Genomic DNA, 21,902 nt, shown 5'->3' with positions numbered 1-21,902 from the left:
AAACAAAATAGAGTTTTAATCCAAATGCCATAGAGTCATATTTGCTGCCCTAGCTGAATTCAACAAACTCAGTACAAACCAGAAATCGGATCTGGAGCTTTCTGGTCTGTACCGTTCAGTTCTACACTATGTAAAAACATAGACATAGAAACGTTGAAAATTTACAGCACAGAAGGAGGCCATGCAGCCCATCACAGGCAGCACATTTACCCATTGAACTAGAAGGAGAATTGATGTGAGCAATTACAGGTGGGAAACCCTGTACAATGTTCCAGCACTATATGTTTCAATGCAATGAGGTTTGAACCCTAGTCGTTGTTTGCATCTGTCACAAAACCCAGATGTTTATAAGGAAAGAAATCACATATTAAACCTAGCAAAAGAAAGCATTACAGCTGCTACTGCCCCTGACTAGTGACATTTAGTTATCCTCAGAGTAATAAAGTCAATTGCACATGCTGTACAAATAGATTTAACTACTTTGCACAGAGGGTGGCAAATGGATGGAACAGACCGCTAAGAGAAGCAAAGAAGGTTGATCATATCAGCAAGTTCAAATCAGACCTGGATTAGTATCTGGAGAAAAGCTTGATAGGAGAATAATGAATACAATTGAATGTATTTCCTAGATACTGGGACTACCAGTCCTGGACATTCCATATAAATGCCCTCTGTTACCCTGCACCTCTTTCTGCTGTACTGCTCCTATCCTTGAAAAACACTTCCTCCAAGACAGTGAATTAGGAAACTGGACATAGACATCCCCCCCCAACTCACCCCACCCCAAAGGTGCCACTGTTCTCATTGACTCCTGACTGAAGTTGTAAACAATTGGATTTTGTCATCTGGAATGTCCATGCAAGTTCAGCAGAACTCAGAAAAATGGCTAAAAATGGCCATTTGTCTGGGCATTCCACTGATCTCCCATGGAAGTTATGGCAAGTAATCTGGAGAACATGCCCCCCTCCCACCACCCTCCACCCCCATGGAGATTCAGGGCACATATGTTTAATTTCTACATCCTGCTCAGCTAGGATACTGCTGACCTCCAAAGCATCCTTGCACCCATCAGGCTGATATTGGATGCAAGGTCTTTGTACAGTCCACACCAACGTGCAGTGGTTTCCTAATTTACAATGCAACTGTGAGATCCCTCAATATGTTCTTTGCATTGGTGGATTCAAAACACCAAAGGAGTTGCCTCAGTCCTGTCCTCCACCCACACCCCTCCATCTTCCATTACAACTAATGAGTGTTGGCAGGTTGTTCAATCATATTGTGCATCTCAGCCAACATCCACTTTCTAGCAGCAATCACTGGATAGTGAACAAAGGTGGGAAATGTGGCTGATTTTCCTTTTCTGACTCCGTGCTGGGTCAACTCTAGCATCCCTACCACAGTTCCATTTGAAATTAATTTACTCAGTACAGCCACTGGACTTTCCTAGTTTATATGGTGCATTTACACATTGATCCATTGAGAGAATTATTGAAACTCAAGCTGAGTAATATGAGGAGTGGAGGATGTGTTTATGCTATTGTCTTTGTATAAAGCTTGCATGGTTTATGTCTATGGATATTGTTTAAATGTTGGAGGATTAACACCTGTTTCCTTTTTCATAGGTCAAAACACAGAGAAATACCTGAAGGTAAAATAATCTTTTGTGGTGGGATGGCACAGATTGCCAGTGGGCTATGATGCAGCATGATAATGCTGGCAGTGTTCATACCTACTATTTACTAAATTGAAAGCTCCTCAGTTAGCTTTCACTTTAATACTCCTGGGTGTTTATTATTCCATCTTATACATACGTGATCAGAATCCCATGATACGATTTCAGCCAGTAGTTCAAGCCCTAGCATCCATCAATCTATAGGGTAATTTCTGCATTCCTACTCTCCCACAAGGAGCCAAGGTCATAGGTAGCAGAGGCCAGAAAGTCAAACGAGTGCTCCTTTCAAGCATGACTTCCCCATTGGAAATTCAGGATCATGGAATCTACTTTTATCCAAATCCTTCATTAGATTTCAGCCTGCAAATCACTCCCTAGTATTCATTACTCCATGTATAAACTATTATATCAATCCATCCTATAACTCACTCCTGTGTATCTGTTATTCTACATAAAATCTGTCCAAATGGTTCAATGAGATTCCAGTCTATAATTCACTCACAGGTATCTGTTATTTATCATATAAACCACCCCGCAAACACTTTGATTGCATTCCAGCCTGTAAGCCTGGTGAATTCTATGACAATGCACCATATTCACATCTCATAAAATAATGCATTTCTGATGGTGTTATGTATATTTTGGTTATACATAACTGGCAACATTGGGTAAATCCTAGATGTGAGATTTTTCAGTTACAAGCTATATACCTGATGATCATCTCATGTCAGAAACATGTACCAGAGCCAAAGCAGCAAGCTCTTCCCATCATAGGGGCTTCATCAATATATTCTTTTTTTATCTTATCCCGATTTTTCTCTTGTTTTTGACTTTCTCTTCATAGTCCACATTACCTTGAGTTTTCTTTTGCTTGTGAGCAAGAAAGAGCAAGAGTTGGCTATAGAAATAGGGCTATCTCAGCACCCATAACAATTGCCCTCCTGCGTGCCAACCTACAAAACTCGGAAAAGCTGACAAGATAGCTTCAAAAAGCAACTAACATCTGAAAAACAGCCCTGAATAAAGAAAGGCCTATGACCAATACCACTGCATCAGGACGAGTGAATAAGCTAAATGCATTTTTGTTACATTAGATTTCAAGATATTATTAAGTGTTTTGAGGTCACATTCTGTAATTCAGTTGTTTTTCCTGTGAACACTGAAACCCAGTGGCCTCATGTATGACATATAAAAAGAGTTCATTGGGTGGTACATTAATTTGTCATCTTAACCTGTAGCTCTACTCAATATTCCCACATTGAGCATTATTTATTATATATTGAAACTGCTGTAAGGTGGCAACATTTCAAAGTACTGCACTTGTCGGTGATATTATGATCATAATGTTGACATAATGTAACATGACTGGCCCATGTGAAGCAAAATATAAATAGAAAATCACCTTTGGTATAATGAAACAAACAAAAATGTGAAAAATTGTTTCATATACAAAACACATAGAACATTAGAGAAATCATAGAATCATACAGCACAGAAGGAGGCCATTCAGCCTATTGTGCCTATACTGGTTCTTTGAAAGAACTATCCAATTAGTCCCATGCTTTTTCCCCATAGCCCTAACTATTTTTCCATTTCAAGTATATATCCAATTCCCTTTTGAAACTATTGAGTCTACTTCCATCATGCTTTCAGTTAGTGCATTTCAAATCATAAAACTCTATGTAAAAACCATGTCCTTAATTCTGGTTCTTTTGCAATCACCTTAAATCTGTGTCTTCTGCTTACTGACCCTTCTACAGTGGAAACAGTTTCTTCTTATTTACTCTGTCAAAATTCTTTATAATTTTGAACCCCTTTATTAAATTACTCCTTGACATTATCTGCTGTATTAAGGGGGAAAAAAAATCAAAAAGTAAGTTTTGTAACAAACTGAAAGAAACCAGTTGGCAAACATGGACAAATGTGGCATTTCAAAAAACAAGGCCAAGATATCATGAAAGTGGAACAAAATCAGTACTCACTAACAATGAATAAACTTTTCAGGAGAAATGATAGCCCATTCTGAAAGTGTTAAAAGTGCTCAATTTTGCAATGACAGGCTCTGAATGAAGTTCTCCCATCGGCTGATAAATTACCCACGCCTTGAACCAAACACCAACCTAAAAAGCTAATATGCAATAGACAAAGCACCAGTCTATCAGTCAAAAGTCGAACATTGGGAAATACAAACCATTTCATGAGGAGAAACTAGTTGAGTTTCCACCAACCCCCTCCCCCCCCCCTCAACAATGCTGTTGCTGAGGTAGAAATCCATTGCTGCCCCTCCATCACTAAGGCAGATATTTTAAACCCCCTTCACTGAAGTATTCATCTATCCTCACAATCTCCACATTCCCCCATGAAACAGTAATTTGTCGTTTCCCCGCCCCCTCCAGCAAAAACCACTGCCGAAGAAAAATGAACAACCTGGCAATCCCCTTCCACCCACACATCTAGAAGGGGCAAATGCGTGTGCTCCTTCCCCATTACTTCAGTGTGACTTTTCCAGTCTGCCTCTCTCCTACCATCTTTTCTCCCCACCATTAAGCCCCTCTCTTTCTCACTTCTCCCGTTGCTGTATCCTCTGCTGTTTCCCCCCTGTTCTTGCCCCTTCTCTATCCTTCCCCTCCTCCCCCATCTTTCTTCTCACCTTAGCTTCTCTCCTCTTTTGCCATCTCTCCCCTTTCATCATTCCTCTCTCTTCTCCCCATCAACTCTCCTTTCCCCTCCTCTCCATCCCTTTCCCTCTCTTCTACTCTCCTCATCCTGTCCCCTCCCACCTCCTCGCCCTATCCCTCTCCTCCCTCCTCTTTCCATCTTTCCAGCTCACCCCCACCTTCTCAAGGGCAATTATGGAGGGCAATAATAGCCAGCGACGCTCGCATACCATGAAAGAATTTTTAAAAACTCCCATCAGGAAAAAAAATCGAAAGTATAATTTTCAGCATTTTGCTGTGTACTAAGATTCTGCCTTTAGATTTTTCGACTTGCTGATATGGCAGCAGTCTCATATCCCAATCGAAAATTAGATAAGTTAAAATCCATTTAAATGTCTAAAAAGTTATATTTTTTATATTTTTAGCTGCTTGCTCATTGTAAGTAATTGAACATATTATCTTACATGTTTGTGTTATCTTTGTTTTCCTGTTTTTATTTCCTTACTGCATTTTTTCTTATTCGCTTCATGGGATATGGGTGTGACAGGCAAGGCCAGCATTTGGTGCCCATCCCTAATTGCCCTTGAGAGGTTGGTGGTGAGCCACCTTCTTGAACCACTGCAGACCATCTGGTGTGGCTGTACCCACAGTGCTCTTAAGGAGGGAGTTCCAGGATTTTGATCCAACGATAGTGAAGGAACGGCGATATATTTCCAAGTCAGGATGATGTGTAGCTTGGAGGGGAACTTGCAGAGGAGGATGTTCCCATGTGTCTGCTGCCCTTGTCCTTCTAGGTGGAAGAGGTTGCAGGTTTGGATGGTGCTATCGAAGGGGGCGTGGTGAGGTGCTGCAATGCATCTTGTATATGGTACACACTGCTGCCACAGTGGAGGGAGTGAATATTTAAGGTGGTGGATGGAATGCCAATCAAATGGGCTGCTTTTTCCTGGATGGTGTTGAGCTTTCTGAGTGTTGTTGGAGCAGCACTCATCCAAGCAAGTGGAGAGTATTCCATCACACTCCTGACTTGTGCTTTGTCAATGGTGGAGCGCCTTTGGGGAGTCAGGAGGTGGATTACTCGATGCAGAATTCCCAGCCTCTGACCTGCTTTAGCAGCCATAGTATTTATCTGGGTGCTCCAGTTCAATTTCTGGCCAATGGTAACCCCCAAGATGTTGATAGTGGGGGATTCTGTGTTGATAATGCCTTTGAATGACAAAGGGATATTGTTGGAGATGGTCATTGCCTGGCACTTGTGTGGCACGAATGTTGCTTGCCATTTATCAGCCCAAGCCTGGATGTTGTCCAGGTCTTACTGCACAGGGACACGGACAGCTTCAGTATCTGAGGAGTTGCGAATGGTACTGAACATCGAACAATCATCAGCGAACATCCCCACTTCTGACCTTATGATGGAGGGAAGGTCATTGATGAAGCAGCTGAAGATGGTTGGGCCTAGGACGCTACCCTGAGGAACTCCTGCAGCATTGACTTGGGGCTGAGATGACTGGCTTCCAACAATCACAACCATCTTTCTTTGTATTACGTATGACTTCAACCAGTGGAGAGTTTTCCCCCAATTCCCATTGACTTCAATTTGGATAGGACTGCTTGATACCACATTCAATCAAATGCTGCCTTGATATCAAGGGCAATCACTCTCAGCTCACCTCTGGAGTTCAGCTCTTTTGTCCACTTTTGGATGAAGGCTGTGATGGAGTCGGGAGCTGAGTGGCACTGGAAGAACCCAAACTGAGCATCAGTGAGCAGGTTGTTGCAGTTTAAGTGGCGTTTGATAGCACTGTCGACAACTTCTTCCATCACTTTGCTGACGATCGAGAGTAGACTGATGGGGTAGTAATTGGCCGGATTGGATTTGTCCTGCTTTTTGTGGACAGGACATACCTGGGAAATTTTCCACATTGTCGGGTAGATGCCAGTGCTGTATCTGTACTGGAACAACTTGGCTAGGGGTGCAGCTTGTTCTGCAGCACAAGTCTTCAGTACTATAGCCGGGATGTTATCAGGACCCATAGCCTTTGCAGTATCCAGTGTCTTCAGCCATTTCTTGATATCACGTGGACTGAATCAAATTGGCTGAAGACTGGCATCTTTGTGACGCTGGGGACCTCAGGAGGAGACCGAGATGGATCATTCAGTCGGCACTTCTGGCTGAAGATGGGTGCAAATGCTTCAGCCTTTCCTTATGCACTGATGTGCTGCGAACCCCCATCATTGAGGATGGGGATATTTGTGGAGCCTCCTGTTGTTAGTTGTTTAATTGTCCACCACCATTCGCAACTGGATGTGGTTGTGGGATTGCTTAGCTCTGTCTGTTGCATACTGCTTCTGCTGTTTGGCATGGATATAGTCCTATGTTGTAGCTTCACCAGGTTGACACCTCATTTTTAGGTATGCCTGGTGCTGCTTCTGCCAGGCCCTCCTATACGCTTCATTGAACCAGGGCTGATCTCTAGGCTTGATGGTAATGATAGAATGAGTGATATACCAGGTCATGTTACAGATTGTGGTTGAATACAATTCTGCTGCTGGTGGTCGTCCACAGCACCGTATGGATGCACAGTTTTGAGCTGCCAGATCTGTTCTGAATCTATCCCATTTTGCAGGCTGGTAGTGCCACACAACACGTTGGAAGGTATCCTCAGTGTGAAGACGGGACTTTGTTTTCCAAGGATTGTGCGGTGGTCACTCCTACCAAAACTGTCATGGAACAGGTAGATTGGCAAGGACAGGTTCTAGTAGTTATTTCCCTCTTGTTGGTTCCCCCACCACCTGTCGCAGACCCAGTCTAGCAGCTATGTCCTTCAGGACTTGGTCAGCTCTGTCAGTAGTAGTGCTACTAAGCCACTCTTGGTGATGGACATTGAAGTTCCCCACCCAGAGTACATTCTGTGCCCTTGCCACCCTCAGTGCTTCTTCAAAGTGGTGTTAACATGGAGGAGTACTGATTGATCAGCTGAGGGAGGGCAGTAAGTGGTAATCAACAGGAGGTTTCCTTGCCCATGTATGACCTGATGCCGTGAGACTTCATGGGGTTCGGAGGCAATGTTGAGGACTCCCAGGACAACTCCCTCCTGACTGTATATCACTGTGCTGTCACCTCTGGTGAGTCTGTTCTGCCGTGGGACAGGACATACCCAATAATGGTGATGGTGGTGTCTGGGACATTGTATGTAAGGTATGTTTCCGCGAGATGACGTTGGCAGGCTGTTGCTTGAACAGTCTGTGGGACAGCTCTCCCAATTTTGGCACAAGCCCCCAGATGTTAGTATGCAGGGTCAACAGGCAGGTTAATGCCAGGTGTTCCGTCCGGTTTTATTCCTGTTCAACGTTTTGTGTAGTAGTTTTGTACAACTGAATGGCTTGTTAGGCTATTTCAGAGGGCAGTTAAGAGTCAACTACATTGCTGTGGGTCTGGAATCACATAGAACATAGAACAGTACAGCACAGTACAGGCCCTTCGGCCCACGATGTTGTGCCGAAACTTTAACCTACTCTAAGATCAAACTAACTACCTACCCTTCATTCTACTATCATCCATGTACCTATCCAAGAGTCGCTTAAATGCCCCTAACGTATCTGCTTCTACTACCACCGCTGGCAGCGCATTCCACGCACCCACCACTCTCTGTGTAAAGAACCTACCTCTGACATCTCCCCGAAACCTTCCTCCAATCACCTTAAAATTATGCCCCCTGGTGATAGCCCTTTCCATCCTGGGAAAAAGTCTCTGACTATCCACTCTATCTATGCCTCTCATCATCTTGTACCCCTCTATCAAGTCACCTCTCATCCTTCTTCGCTCCAATGAGAAAAGCCCTAGCTCCCTCAATCTTTCTTCGTAGGACATGCCCTCCAGTCCAGGCAGCATCCTGATAAATCTCCTCTGCACCCTCTCCAAAGCTTCCACATCCTTCCTATAATGAGGCAACCAGAACTGAACACAATATTCCAAGTGTGGTCGAACCAGGGCCTTATAGAGCTGCAGCATAACCTCGCGGCTCTTAAACTCAATCCCCCGTTAATGAAAGCCAACACACCATACGCCTTCTTAACAACCCTATCAACTTGGGTGGCAACTTTGAGCGATCTATGGACATGGACCCCAAGATCCCTCTGTTCCTCCACACTACCAAGAATCCTGTCTTTAAGCCTGTATTCCGCATTCAAATTCGACCTTCCAAAATGAATCACTTCACACTTTTCCAGGTTGAACTCCATCTGTCACTTCTCAGCCCAGCTCTGCATCCTGTCAATGTCCCGTTGCAACCTACAACAGCCTTCCACACTATCCACAACTCCAGCAACCTTCGTGTCATCGGCAAACTTGCTAACCCAGCCTTCCACTTCCTCATCCAAGTCATTTATAAAAATCACAAAGAGCAGAGGTCCCAGAACAGATCCTTGTGGGACACCACTGGTCACCGAGCTCCATGCTGAATACTTTCCATCTACTACCACCCTCTGACTTCTATGGGCTAGCCAATTTTGTATCCAGGCAGCCAACTTTCCCTGAATCCCATGCCTCCTTACTTTCTGAATGAGCCTACCATGGGGAACCTTATCAAACGCCTTGCTAAAATCCATATACACCACATCCACTGCTCTTCCTTCATCAATGTGTTTTGTCACATCTTCAAAGAATTCAATAAGGCTTGTGAGGCATGACCTGCCGCTCACAAAGCCATGCTGACTGTCTCTAATCAAACCATGCTTTTCCAAATAATCATAAATCCTGTCTCTCAGAATCCTCTCCAATAATTTGCCCACTACCGACGTAAGACTGACTGGTCTATAATTCCCAGGGTTATCCCTATTCCCTTTCTTGAACAAGGGAACAACATTTGCCACCCTCCAATCATCCGGTACTACTCTAGTGGACAGTGAAGACGCAAAGATCATCGCCAAAGGCGCAACAGTCTCTTCCCTCGCTTCCCGTAATATCCTTGGGTATATCCCGTCTGGTCCCGGGGACTTATCTGTCCTCATATCATTCAAAATTTCCAGCACATCCTCCCTCTTAACCTCAACCTGTTTGAGCATATCAGCCTGTTCCACGCTGTCCTCACAAACGACCAGGTCCCTCTCACTAGTGAATACTGAAGCAAAGTATTCATTTAGGACCTCCCCTACCTCCTCCGACTCCAGGCACGTTCCCTCCACTATCCCTGATCGGCCCTACCCTCACTCTGGCCATCCTCTTGTTCTTCACATAAGTGTAGAACGCCTTGGGATTTTCCTTAATCCTACCCGCCAAGACTTTTTCATGTCCCCTTCTAGCTCTCCTAAGTCCATTCTTCAGTTCCTTCCTGGCTACCTTGTAACCCTCTAGAGCCCTGTCTGATCCTTGCTTCCTCAACCTTAAGTAAGCTTCCTTCTTCCTCTTGACTAGCTGTTCCACATCTCTTGTCATCCAAGGTTCCTTCACCCTACCATCCCTTCCCTGCCTGATTGGGACAAACCTATCCAGCAGTCGCAGCAAGTGCTCCCTAAACAACCTCCACATTTCTGTCGTGCATTTCCCTGAGAACATCTGTTCCCAATTTATGCTCCCCAGTTCCTGCCTAATAGCATTGTAATTCCCCCTCCCCCAATTAAATATTTTCCCATTCCGTCTGCTCCTGTCCCTCTCCATGACTATAGTAAAGGTCAGGGAGTTGTGATCACTATCACCGAAATGCTCTCCCACCGAGAGATCTGCCACCTGGCCTGGTTCGTTGCCAAGCACCAAGTCCAACATAGTCTCCACTCTAGTCGGCCTATCTACATATTGAGTCAGGAAACCTTCCTGGACACACCTGACAAAAACTGCTCCATCCAAACTATTTGCACTAAGGAGGTTCCAATCAATATTAGGGAAGTTGAAGTCACCCATGACAACAACCCTGTTACTTCTGCACTTTTCCAAAATCTGCCTCCCAATCTGTTCCTCCATGTCTCTGTTGCTATTGGGGGGTCTATAGAAAACTCCCAACAAAGTGACTGCTCCTTTCCTGTTTCTGACTTCCACCCATAATGACTCAGTAGACAAACCCTCCTCGACGACCTCCCTTTCTGCAGCTGTGATACTATCCCTGATTAGCAATGCCACTCCCCCACCTCTTTTCCCTCCCTCCCTATTCCTTTGAAACATCTAAACCCCGGAACATCCAACATCCATTCCTGCCCCTGTGATATCCAAGTCTCCATAATGGCCACAACCTCGTAGCTCCAAGTACTGATCCATGCTCGAAGTTCATCACCCTTATTCCTGACACTTCTTGCGTTAAAATAGACACACTTCAACCCATCATACTGGCTGCAACTTTGCCCTGTCAACTGTCTAACCTTCCTCACAGACTCTCTGCACTCGGTATCTGCCTGTTCAACAGCTGCCCCATCCACTGATCCGTGGCTCTGGTTCCCATCCCCCTGCCAAACTAGTTTAAACCCTCCCGAAGAGCTCTAGCAAACCTCCCGCCCAGGATATTGGTGCCCCTCCAGTTCAAATGCAACCCGTCCTTCTTGTACAGGTCCCACCTTCCCCAGAAGGTATCCCAATGATCCACATATCTGAATCCCTCCCTCCTACACCAGTTCTGTAGCCACGTGTTCAGCTGCACTCGCTCCCTGTTTCTAGCCTCACTAGCACGTGGCACTGGTAACAATCCTGAGATTACTACTCTGCTTGTCCTGCCTTTCAGCTTCCAACCTAACTCCCTATATTCGCTTTTCAGGTCCTCATCCCTTTTCCTAGCTATGTCATTGGTACCGATATGTATCACGACCTCTGGCTGCTCCCCCTCCCCCTTAAGAATCCTGTGGACTCGATCCGAGACATCCCTGACCCTGGCACCCGGAAGGCAACATACCATCCGGGAGTCTCGTTCGCGACCACAGAATCTCCTGTCTGTTCCTCTAACCATTGAATCCTATCACTATCGCTCTCCTATTCTCCCCCCTTCCCTTCTGAGCCACTGAGCCAGGCTCAGTGCCAGAGACCTGGCCACTGTGGCTTTCCTCTGGTAGGTCCCCCCCCACAACCGTATCCAAAACAGTATACGTATTATTGAGGGGAACGGCCACAGGGGATCCCTGCACTATGCGCTTATTCCCTTTCCCTCCCCTGACGGTCACCCAGCTACCTTTATCCTGTAACTTAGGTGTCACTACTTCCCTATAACTGCTCGCTATCACCCCCTCAGCATCCTGAATGATCTGAAGTTCATCCAGCTCCAGCTCCAGTTCCCTAACGCGGTCTGCGAGGAGCTGGAGTTGGGTGCACCTCTCACAGGACACCAGTGGTGACCCTCACCTCCCACATCCTGCAAGAGGAGCATGCAACTGCCCTAGCTTCCATCCCCTCTGCACTAAATTGACAACAGAGATTTAAAAAAAAGGAAAACCTTACCTTACCAAACCCTCCACATAAGAGGCCTTTTTTTTGGTTAGAGGAGGAGGATGGGTGGGAGACACTACATGTGTAGTGTTTCAGGTTCAGCAACTGCCCGAATATATAGGTTTACCTACCCAGCAGTCCCCTTGTCTGCCGAAAACAAAAGGTAAGTTATTTTAAACTGAAACTCACCTTCCCAGCTGACAGCTCGCTCGCACTATCGCTGCTTCAGAAAAAGCTGCTGCAACAAAAGGGGACATGTAGGCAAGACCAGGTAAGAACAGCAGATTTCCTTCCCTGGAGGACATTAGTGAACTGGATGGGTTTTTACAACAATCGACAGTAGTCCTGGTCACCATTACTGATTTTTTAAAATTAATTAATTGAATTTAAGTTCCACTAGCTGCTGTGATGGGATTTGAACCCATGACCCCAGAGTATTAGGCTGGGTCTCTGGATTACTAGTCCAGTGATATTACCACTACGTCAACATCTCCAAACCTTGCCTCCACTGTTTGCTTTGTTTAATTGTTGTTACATTGTACCCCTTCGCCAGTCACTCTTTTCCATTCATTTAAGAGGTAACTTGAAAAGAATGAGGGAGAATGGAACAGAAGACAGATGTTTTGATAGGATTAGATGAAGAGGAGTAGGAGGAGGTTCATGTGGAACATAAACACTGGCTTAGACCATTTGGGACAAATGCCTTGTTTCTGAGCTGTAAATTCGATATAATATAGTTCTCTCTGCTGTTCCTACGGTGGGCTGGTTTGCTGTATAACTCTATGACTCTATAATATAGTTCTCTCTGCTGTTCCTATTACGGTGTCTTACCATTGGCACTCCCAATCTCTGCTATCCACCTCTTGCATTATTTTGCCGTTCCACTCTTTGCTGTTCTGCTCTTGGCCTGTTCTTTTACTTTCTTTCTGCTTTGCTCTCCCCTCATTTTTCTCTGTCCCTTTACCCTTTTTTTTGCATTAACCCTTCTGCCCGCTGTTAGGGCCAGGTAAGGAGGGGTCACAAGGCTCCCGTCTTATCCTTCCTTTTATTTGACTGCAACAGCGTTTATTCCTTTCTTTAAACATTGGATGTGTTTACCACCTCAGTACCTTTGTTGATTTTTTTTATTTGTTCATGGGATGTGAGTGTTGCTGGCTAGGCCTACATTTATTGCCCATCCCTACTTGCCCTTGGGAAGGTGGTGGTGAGCTGCCTACTTGAACCGCTGCTGTCCTTGGGGTGTAGGTATACCAACAGTGCTGTTAGGAAGGGAGTTCCAGGATTTTGACCCAGCGACAGTGAAGGAACGGCGATATAGTTCCAAGTCAGGATGGTGTGTGGCTTGGAGGGGAACTTGCAGGTGGTGGTGTTCCCATGCATCTGCTGCCCTTGTCCTTCTAGGTGGTAAAGGTGGCTGGTTTGGAAGGTGCTGTCTAAAGAGCCTTGGTGAGTTGCTGCAGTGCATCTTGTAGATCGTACACACTGCTGCCAGTGTGTGTCGATGGTGGAGGGAGTGAATGTTGAAGGTGGTGGATGGGATGCCAATCAAGCGGGCTGCTTTGTCCTGGATGGTGTTGAGCTTCTTGAGTGTTCTTGGAGTTGCACCCATCCAGGCAAATGGAGAGTATTCCATCACACTCCTGACTTGTGCCTTGTAGATGGTGGCCAGCAGTGGGGAGTCAGGAGATGAGTTGCAGGTTGTCTTATGAGGAAAGTTTGGACAGACTGCGCTTGTTTTCACTGGAGTTTAGAAGAGTCAGGGAAGACTTGATTGAAGTATATAAGATCCTGAACGGTCTTGACAAGATGGATGTGGAAAGAATGTTTCCTCTTGTGGGTGAGTCCAGACCTATGGGGTACTGTTTTAAAATTATGTGTCACCATTTTAGGACAGAGATGAGGAGAATTTTTTCTCTCAGAGGGTTGTGCGACTTTGGAACTCTCTGCCTCAGAAGGTGGTGGAGGCCAGGTCATTGAATATTTTTACGGCAGAGGTAGATAGATTCTTGTTAGGCAAGGGAATGAAAGATTATTGGGAGTAGATGAGAGTGTGGAATTCGAGACACAAACAGATCAGCCATGATCTTATTGAATGGTGGAGCAGGCTCGAGGGGACAAATGGCCTACTTCTGGTCCCAATTCGTATGTTCGTATGTATTTGCTGCAGATTCCCAGCCTCTGACCTGCTCTTGTAGTCACAGCATTTATGTGGCTGGTCCAGTTCAGCTTCTGGTCAATGGTGACCCCCCAGGATGTTGTTGGTGGGGCATTCAGCAATGGTAATGCTGTTGAATGTCAAGGGGAGATGGTTAGATTCTCTTTTGTTTGAGATGGTCATTGCCTGGCATTTGTGTGGCACGAATGTTACTTGCCACGTATCAGCCCAAGCCTGGATGTTGTCCAGGTCTTGCTGCACAAAGACACAGGCTGCTTCAGTATCTGAGGAGTCGCAAATGGTGCTGAACATGGTACAGTCATTAGCGAACATCACCACTTTTGACCTTATGATGGAGGGAAGGTCATTGATGAAGCAGCTGAAGATGGTTGGGCCTAGGATACTACCCTGAGGAACTCCTGCAGTAATGGCGTGGGGCTCAGATGATTGACCTCCAACAACCACAGCCATCTTCCTTTGTGCCAGGTATGACTCCAACCAGCGGAGAGTTCTCCCCCTGATTCCTACTGAATTCAGTTTTGCCAGGGCTCCTTGATGCCATACTCGGTCAAATGCTGCCTTGATGTCAAGGGCAGTCACTCTTACCTCACCTCTGGAGTTCAGCTCTTTTATCCGTGATGTGTAGAGATCATAGAAGAACAATTGGACAGATTTTCTTGAGTTTAAACCAGAAAAAGGTGAGTTTATTATGCTTAAAAATCTAAACCTGATTAGGCACGCACACACACAAGAATCACACACACACAAATAGATTATGGAGTGATGAGGAATAGTTTGGTTTGGTTTACAGTCCAGATCAAGTAAAAGTTAATACACAGTCTGTGGGATTGGGTGATTCCGTTGTCCTCCGGCTGAGGTTGTAATCCTGAAGTTCTGGGTTGATAGTTGTTCTTAGAGACAGTTGAGCAGAGGATGTCCTTCCCAGGGTCTTTGGCTTGGATCTGGCAACCAGCAGTTAGGTTTCACATACACCATCAGTCCTTCTGGAGAGAAAGAGAGAGACAGCCCTTCTGGCTTCTGCATAGTTTGAGTCTCTGGCTTGTCTGCCTTGTCCAAGGGAAACTCCCAGCTTTCACAGAGATAGGCAGATTGTCACATGACTGCCTCAGTGTATTCTCTGGTACCTTCTTATGAGATTCAAGTTTAGGAATTTAAGTCTCTCAGGCCTCAGGATATCAATGTTTTCACCTGGAGGGATTTGCCCTTTCAATGTTAATGTCCCAGGATGGCATTGAATGCCTTGCTAATGAAAGCAATCTCCGGCCGTTCAATCACTAGAGCAAGCCATTGTTTTGGATGTAGGCTAATCAGACATGTGTCTCCACTTTAATGCCTTGGAATGTGCAAGGTGTTAAAATGCAAAGGGTGGTGGCCATTTTTAGCTGTGGCCAAGTCTTTGTAAAAGTTGTCTGTAATATTCCAGCTTTCCTTTTCTTAAGTTTAATGTAAGTTTCCAACCAACGAATTAAAAATCCTCATTTGGCATAACATGTTTTCTTGACAGCTCTCATCCTCTACCCTTACTGTTGCCTCTCTCTTCCCTCACCACATCTCTTTTCGTCTCTCCTCACCATTTCCCTCTTCTTCTTCCCTTCCTGTTGCTCCTGATCTCCTTTTCACTCTTCCCAACCTCACAGGTTAACTTAACCTCCTTGGATCCCTCACTATTTCCTTATTCCTCTCTCCTTTCCCCCTCTTCCCTCATTATTACCTTAAGGATGTTCCTCATCCTTCCCCTTTCTCCCTTCATCACCATTATCCTTAGCCTCCTGCCCTTACCCTTTCATAATTACTTGCTCCTTTTAATAGGTCTGCCCCTTCTCCCCTCTATCTACCCCTTTCTGGTTTTTGCAACAGTGCTAGCTGACCTTTGAAGTTGGGAAGCCTGTTGTTCATTTTTGAAAGTGCTTATTGTGCTAATAATATCTCTGCTGAGTAAATTTTACTGAGCAGATAAATTATGAGCATGATGAACACTTTAAAGAGTGACCCAGCTGCGAAGAGGAGCCAGCAAGGTAATCAGTGATTAGAGTTGGTGGAGCAATTCTCGTGTCCCTACTGCCCTATTTCCACCTAAAATTAAGTACAGTAGTGGGACCAAAATTACAAGTAGAATTAAAGCTTTTACTTGCCACTTGTTGTCCATTTATTCTAATTTTCAGGTGAAACTCAATTTGGACACCCAGAGGTTCTATTAGAATCAGATGTGGGCCTCATTAGTAAATTTAAATGAGTGTCAGATGATGTAGTTATGATCTTCTTAATGCATTCTTTGTCACAGAATGAATGGCTACCATTAGTTCCTAATCTGCCCACAAAAGAAGGGTGGTGCAAGTTGAAAGTTGGCCATTTTGAGCCTTATTTAAAGGGATCCTCAGCTGCTTGTCTGTAAAATACTAGAAATATTGGGGACAGTTTGCCTTTATTAAATAGTGATTTTTTCTACTTGAATGATTTCAAAGTGCTTTTAGTTGGAGAACATTCTGAACTCTAAAGAAGGCTCGAAGCAATGCACTTTTTTCCTCATGGGCTTCCTTCTGGGAATTTCACTCTGGCAAAAGGAGAAGAGGCAGCAGCTGCAGGAGGAAGGATCAAACAAAGCTGCAGGTAGACCAAATAGAAGGAGTCATGCATGCAGGAATCCTTACCCTCCCAACAGAGTTTATAACCCCAGGGCAATATACCTGCAGTTCTTTGAGGAGTAGTGCACAAGGAGGCTTTGCTTCTCTAGGGAGAATATGGTGGAGTTGTGTCACCTCCTGCAAAAATACCGACAACTAGCTGCCAAATGTTACAGTCAAATTACTGCAGCCCTGAACTTATTTGCCTGCAGCTGCTTCCAGTCTGTTACAGGGGACATCAGTAGCATTGGTCAGTCTACAGTTCATGCTTGCTTTTAGCAGGTGATTGATGCCCAATTTACTATAGCAAACAGATTCATCACTTCCTCAATGGATAACTGAAAGCAGCAGGATAACATTTTTTGCACAGATTGCAAGGTTCCACCAAGTAAAGACTGCTATTGACTGCACCCATGTTGCTTCCTCACACAAGCCCACTGCCCTCATAAATCGCAAGGGCTTCCACTCCATAACGTAGAACTGGAGTGTGATCACTAGCCGTGCATCATGCAGGTCTGTGCCCGCTTTCCTGGAAGCTGCCATAATGGTCTTATATTGCAGCCATCTTCCAGCCTCCCCTCACCCATCCCCGACTCTTCGTCCCTGCACAGTTTGAGAAGATGGTTACATGGGGACCCATGCGCACTTGGCTGATGACTCCTCTCAGGAAGTCACATTTAGCAGCCAAACTGCACTACAATCAAATCGATGGGTCAACTAAAACCTTCATTGAGCAGATCATTGAGTGCTGAAACAATGATTCCAATTTCTGAACAAGTCTGCTGGCATCCTGCAATGCAGCCCACCAAGAGTCTCCCAAATGATGGTGGTTTTCTGTATGCTGCATAACTTTGCAATGGGGACGACACACAGAGCCACTATTGGATGTGGACAGTGTTGAAATAATCTTCTGTAGTGAGCTATTTCTGTCGCTCTCTCTAATGGACTGGTTATAGCATCCAGATTAGGCCTTCAATTAGTCCTCAACAATTGTCTTTAATTCATAGTTCATCAGATATTTTTTTTTTATTCATTCATAGGATGTGGAAGATGCTGGCCAGGCCAGCATTTATTGCCCATCCCTAATTCCCTTGAGAAGGTGGTGGTGAGCTGCCTTCTTGAACCGCTGCAGTCCATTTGGGGTAGGTACACCCACAGTGCTGTTAGGAAGGGATTTCCAGGATTTTGACCCAGCGACAGTGAAGGAACGGCAATATAGTTCCAAGTCAGGATGGTGTGTGACTTGGAGGGGAACTTGCAGGTGGTGGTGTTCCCATGTATTTGCTGCCCTTGTCCTTCTAGTTGGTAGAGGTCATGGGTTTGGAAGGTGCTGTCTAAGGAGCTTTGGTGCATTGCTGCAGTGCATCTTGTAGATGGTACACACTGCTGCCACTGTGCGTCGGTGGTGGAGGGAGTGAATGTTTGTAGATGGGGTGCCAATCAAGCGGGCTGCTTTGTTCTGGATGGTGTCGAGCTTCTTGAGTGTAGTTGGAGCTGCACCCATCCAGGCAAGTGGAGAGTATTCCATCACACTCCTGAGTTGTGCCTTGTAGATGGTGGACAAGCTTTGGGGAGTCAGGAGGTGAGTTACTCGCCTCAGGATTCCTGGAATCTGACCTGCTCTTGTAGCCACGGTATTTATGTGGCTACTCCAGTTCAGTTTCTGGTCAATGGTAACCCCTAGGATGTTGATAGTGGGGGATTCAGCGATGGTAATGCTGTTTAATGTCAAGGGGAGATGGTTAGATTCTCTCTTGTTGGAGATGGTCATTGCCTGGCACTTGTGTGGCGCGAATGTTACTTGCCACTTATGAGCCCAAGCCTGGATATTGTCCAGGTCTTGCTGCATTTCTACACGGACTGCTTCAGTATCTGAGGAGTCACGAATGGTGCTGAACATTGTGCAATCATCAGCGAACATCCCCACTTCTGACCTTATGATTGAAGGAAGGTCATTGATGAAGCAGCTGAAGATGGTTGGGCCTAGGACACTACCCTGAGGAACTCCTGCAGTGATGTCCTGGAGCTCAGATGATTGACCTCCAACAACCACAACCATCTTCCTTTGCGCTAGGTATGACTCCAGCCAGTGGAGGGTTTTCCCCCCGATTCCCATTGACCTCAGTTTTGCTAGGGCTCCTTGATGCCATACTCGGTCAAATGCTGCGTTGATGTCAAGGGCAGTCACTCTCACCTCACCTCTTGAGAACCTTTTTTAAAAAAAGGTTTAGATGTTAGTTTATCCAGCCTAATATTGTATATCGTGCACATCCTTTAAATTTTTGCAAGTAGGATTTTATGAAGTGGTTAGGATGAACATTGTATTTTTACATAAACCTCGTACAGGTCACTTTAAAGGCTGAAGTAGATTTTAATAAGTCCTTAACTTAGTTGCTGTTTTAAAAATCCAGATATATTTGAATTGTCCATGTTTTAACCAAGGTTATAATGAGGTCAGGAGCTGAGTGGCCCTGATGGAACCCCAACTGAGCGTCACTGAGCAGGTTATTGCTAAGCAAGTGCCGCTTGATGGCACTGTTGATGACATCATCACTTTACTGATGATAGAGAGTAGGCTGATGGGGCGGTAATTGGTCGGGTTGGATTTGTCCTGCTTTTTGTGTACAGGACATACCTGGGCAATTTTCCACATTGCAGGGTAGATGCCAGTGTTGTAGCTGTACTGGAACAGCTTGGCTAGGGGCGCGGCTAGTTCTGGAGCACAGGTCTTCAGTACTATTGCTGGAATATTGTCAGGGCCCATTGCTTTTGCAGTACCCAGTTCCTTCAGTCGTTTCTTGATATCACGCAGATAGACCTGTGTTGTAGCTTCACCAGGTTGACACCTCATTTTGAGGTATGCCTGGTGCTGCTCCTGGCATGCCCTCCTGCACTCTTCATTGAACCAGGGTTTGTCTCCTGGCTTGATGGTAATGGTAGAGTGGGGGATATGCCGGGCCATGAGGTTACAGATTGTGGTTGAGTACAATTCTGCTGCTGCTGATGGCCCACAGCGCCTCATGGATGCCCAGTTTTGCATTGCTAGATCTGTTCGAAATCTATCCCATTTAGCACGGTGATAGTGCCACACAACACGATGGACGGTATCCTGAATGTGAAGGCGGGACTTCGTCTCCACAAGGACTGTGCGGTGGTCACTCCTACCAATACAGTCATGGACAGAAGCATCTGCAGCAGGCAGATTGGTGAGGACGAGGTCAAGTATGTTTTTCCCTCGTGTTGGTTTCCCCACCACCTGCCGCAGACCCAGTCTAGCAGCTATGTCCTTTAGGACTCGGCCAGCTCAGTCAGTAGTGGTGCTACCGAGCCACTCTTGGTGATGGACATTGAAGTCCCCCACCCAGAGTACATTTTGTGCCCTTGCCACCCTCAGTGCTTCCTCCAAGTGGTGTTCAACATGGTGGAGTACTGAGTCATCAGCTGAGGGAGGGCGGTAGGTGGTAATCAGTAGGAGGTTACCTTGCCCATGTTTGACCTGATGCCATGAGACTTCATGGGGTCCGGAGTCGATGTTGAGGACTCCCTGGGCAACTCCCTCCCTACTGTATACCACTGTGCCGCCACCTCTGCTGGGTCTGTCCTGCTGGTGGGACAGGACATACCCAGGGACAGTGATTGCAATATCTGTGGGAATGGAGTCAGCTTCTTTTCTGACAACAGCCAATCTTACCTCTGCCATCATCCTTGACTTCATGACTGTCAAATTATTTATCCATCATCAAGTAATGAATGAGCCAGAACTTTCTCCAGTGTAAGAATTAAGCTGTTATATTTGGTTTCTGTCAAAAAACGTTATAACCTTTCAAATTGTCTTTATTGTTTCTCTATTGCAGGGGTTCAGATGCAAGAAAATACTGAGGACGCTGTTCTGTGATTAAGCTTCGGAGGTAGCATTTCTCTGTACTGATGAAACTACATTAACTTCATGATGTCACAGGGACTAGATAGTGGCCTCTGAGGGTTGAAGTTCGAGGTCAATGGAAAATTGTTCCTACATTTTTTGAAAACTTTGTTTAAAAATAAATTAAATATATCTGCCTCTCATCTCAGAGTGGGTTTTTTTATAATAAAATGCATGTTGTTATTTTTTAATCTTAAAATCTCGATCCTGCTTCCCTGCCTGACAGAAGATCCCTCAGCTATTCAGTTCCATCTCCCTCATACAAGTATGCGCCAACCCAGCAGGACCAGCATCCCTCCCTAGCAGCACATCCCAATGTAGCTTGAGTCTCCTCCCTTCATGATAGCACTATTTGTGTACCTCCCTGCTTTATATGTGTCCATAATATAGCCACTACACCTGCCCCTTGGCAGCATTCCCTAACCTAGCCAATGGCTGAATCCTCATGGTTGACTCTGAAGTGGTAACCCAATCAATAATATCAAACTGTTAAAAAGAATAACAAGAACCACATGGACTGCAGTGGTTCAAGAAGGCGGCACACCACCACCTTCTCAGGACAATTAGGGAAGGATGCCAGCCTTGCCAGTGATACCCACATCCCAAGAACGAATTTTCTAAAAGTCTGCTTTCCTGTTTGACAGTGCATCCGCAACTCAGTGGTACCTCTCTGCCTGACAGTATACCCTAGTCCAAGTGAGAAGACTGAGGCTCCTTCTGCCTACTTAGTTGGCATAAAAGATCCCATAGTAGTTTGTCAAAATAGACCAGGAAGTTCTCTTAGGGCACCAGCCAACATTTATCTTTCAACCAACCTCCACTTTCAGTTTTAAAGGAGGCAGGTTGGGAGGTGGAAAACTAACCTGCTCTCCAGAGGCTGTTCCATCCTGAAAATAGTTTATTGTGGGTTATACAGATATATGGGTTTTCTGGCCACTAAATGTCCCTTCCGCTTCCTTCCCACCTCCCCTTATTATCGGGGCCATTGTGCTGGGCAACAGGAGACAGAGAGTAGCAGTAGAAGGGAGTTTCTCAAAATGGAGACGTGTGACCAGTGGTGTTCCACAGGGATCCGTGCTGGGACCACTGTTGTTTGTGATATACATTAATGATTTGGAGGAAAGTATAGGTGGACTGATTAGCAAATTTGCAGACGACACTAAGATTGGTGGAGTAGCAGATAGTGAAGGGGACTGTCAGAGAATACAGCAGAATATAGATAGATTGGAGAGTTGGGCAGAGAAATGGCAGATGGAGTTCAATCAGGGCAAATGCGAGGTGATGCATTTTGGAAGATCCAATTCAAGAGTGAACTATACAGTAAATGGAAAAGTCCTGGGGAAAATTGATGTCCAGAGAGATTTGGGTGTTCAGGTCCACTGTTCCCTGAAGGTGGCAACGCAGGTAAATAGAGTGGTCAAGAAGGCATACGGCATGCTTTCCTTCATCGGACGG

The 21,902-nt window shown here is 45.4% G+C and overlaps 1 protein-coding gene across 8 annotated transcripts in view; it reads left to right on the top strand.

Annotated features, from left to right (window-relative positions):
• Positions 1-20,584, top strand: part of gdpd2 (glycerophosphodiester phosphodiesterase domain containing 2) — a 224,312-nt gene extending 203,728 nt beyond the window's left edge. For all 8 annotated transcript variants that reach the window (XM_068047952.1, XM_068047953.1, XM_068047956.1 and 5 more), the window contains 2 exons: positions 1,623-1,648; positions 20,380-20,584. In XM_068047952.1, the coding sequence (XP_067904053.1) occupies positions 1,623-1,648; positions 20,380-20,420 (67 nt within the window). In that variant the 3' untranslated portion in view covers positions 20,421-20,584. The remainder of the gene's footprint in view (positions 1-1,622; positions 1,649-20,379) is intronic.
• The last annotated feature ends 1,318 nt before the right edge of the window (positions 20,585-21,902 follow it).

The sequence above is a fragment of the Heterodontus francisci genome, chromosome 15, assembly GCF_036365525.1.
Source record: "Heterodontus francisci isolate sHetFra1 chromosome 15, sHetFra1.hap1, whole genome shotgun sequence".
NCBI lineage: Eukaryota > Metazoa > Chordata > Chondrichthyes > Heterodontiformes > Heterodontidae > Heterodontus > Heterodontus francisci.
The sequence above is the reverse complement of the archived record's forward strand: the minus strand, read 5'-3'. Positions and strand labels throughout refer to the sequence as shown.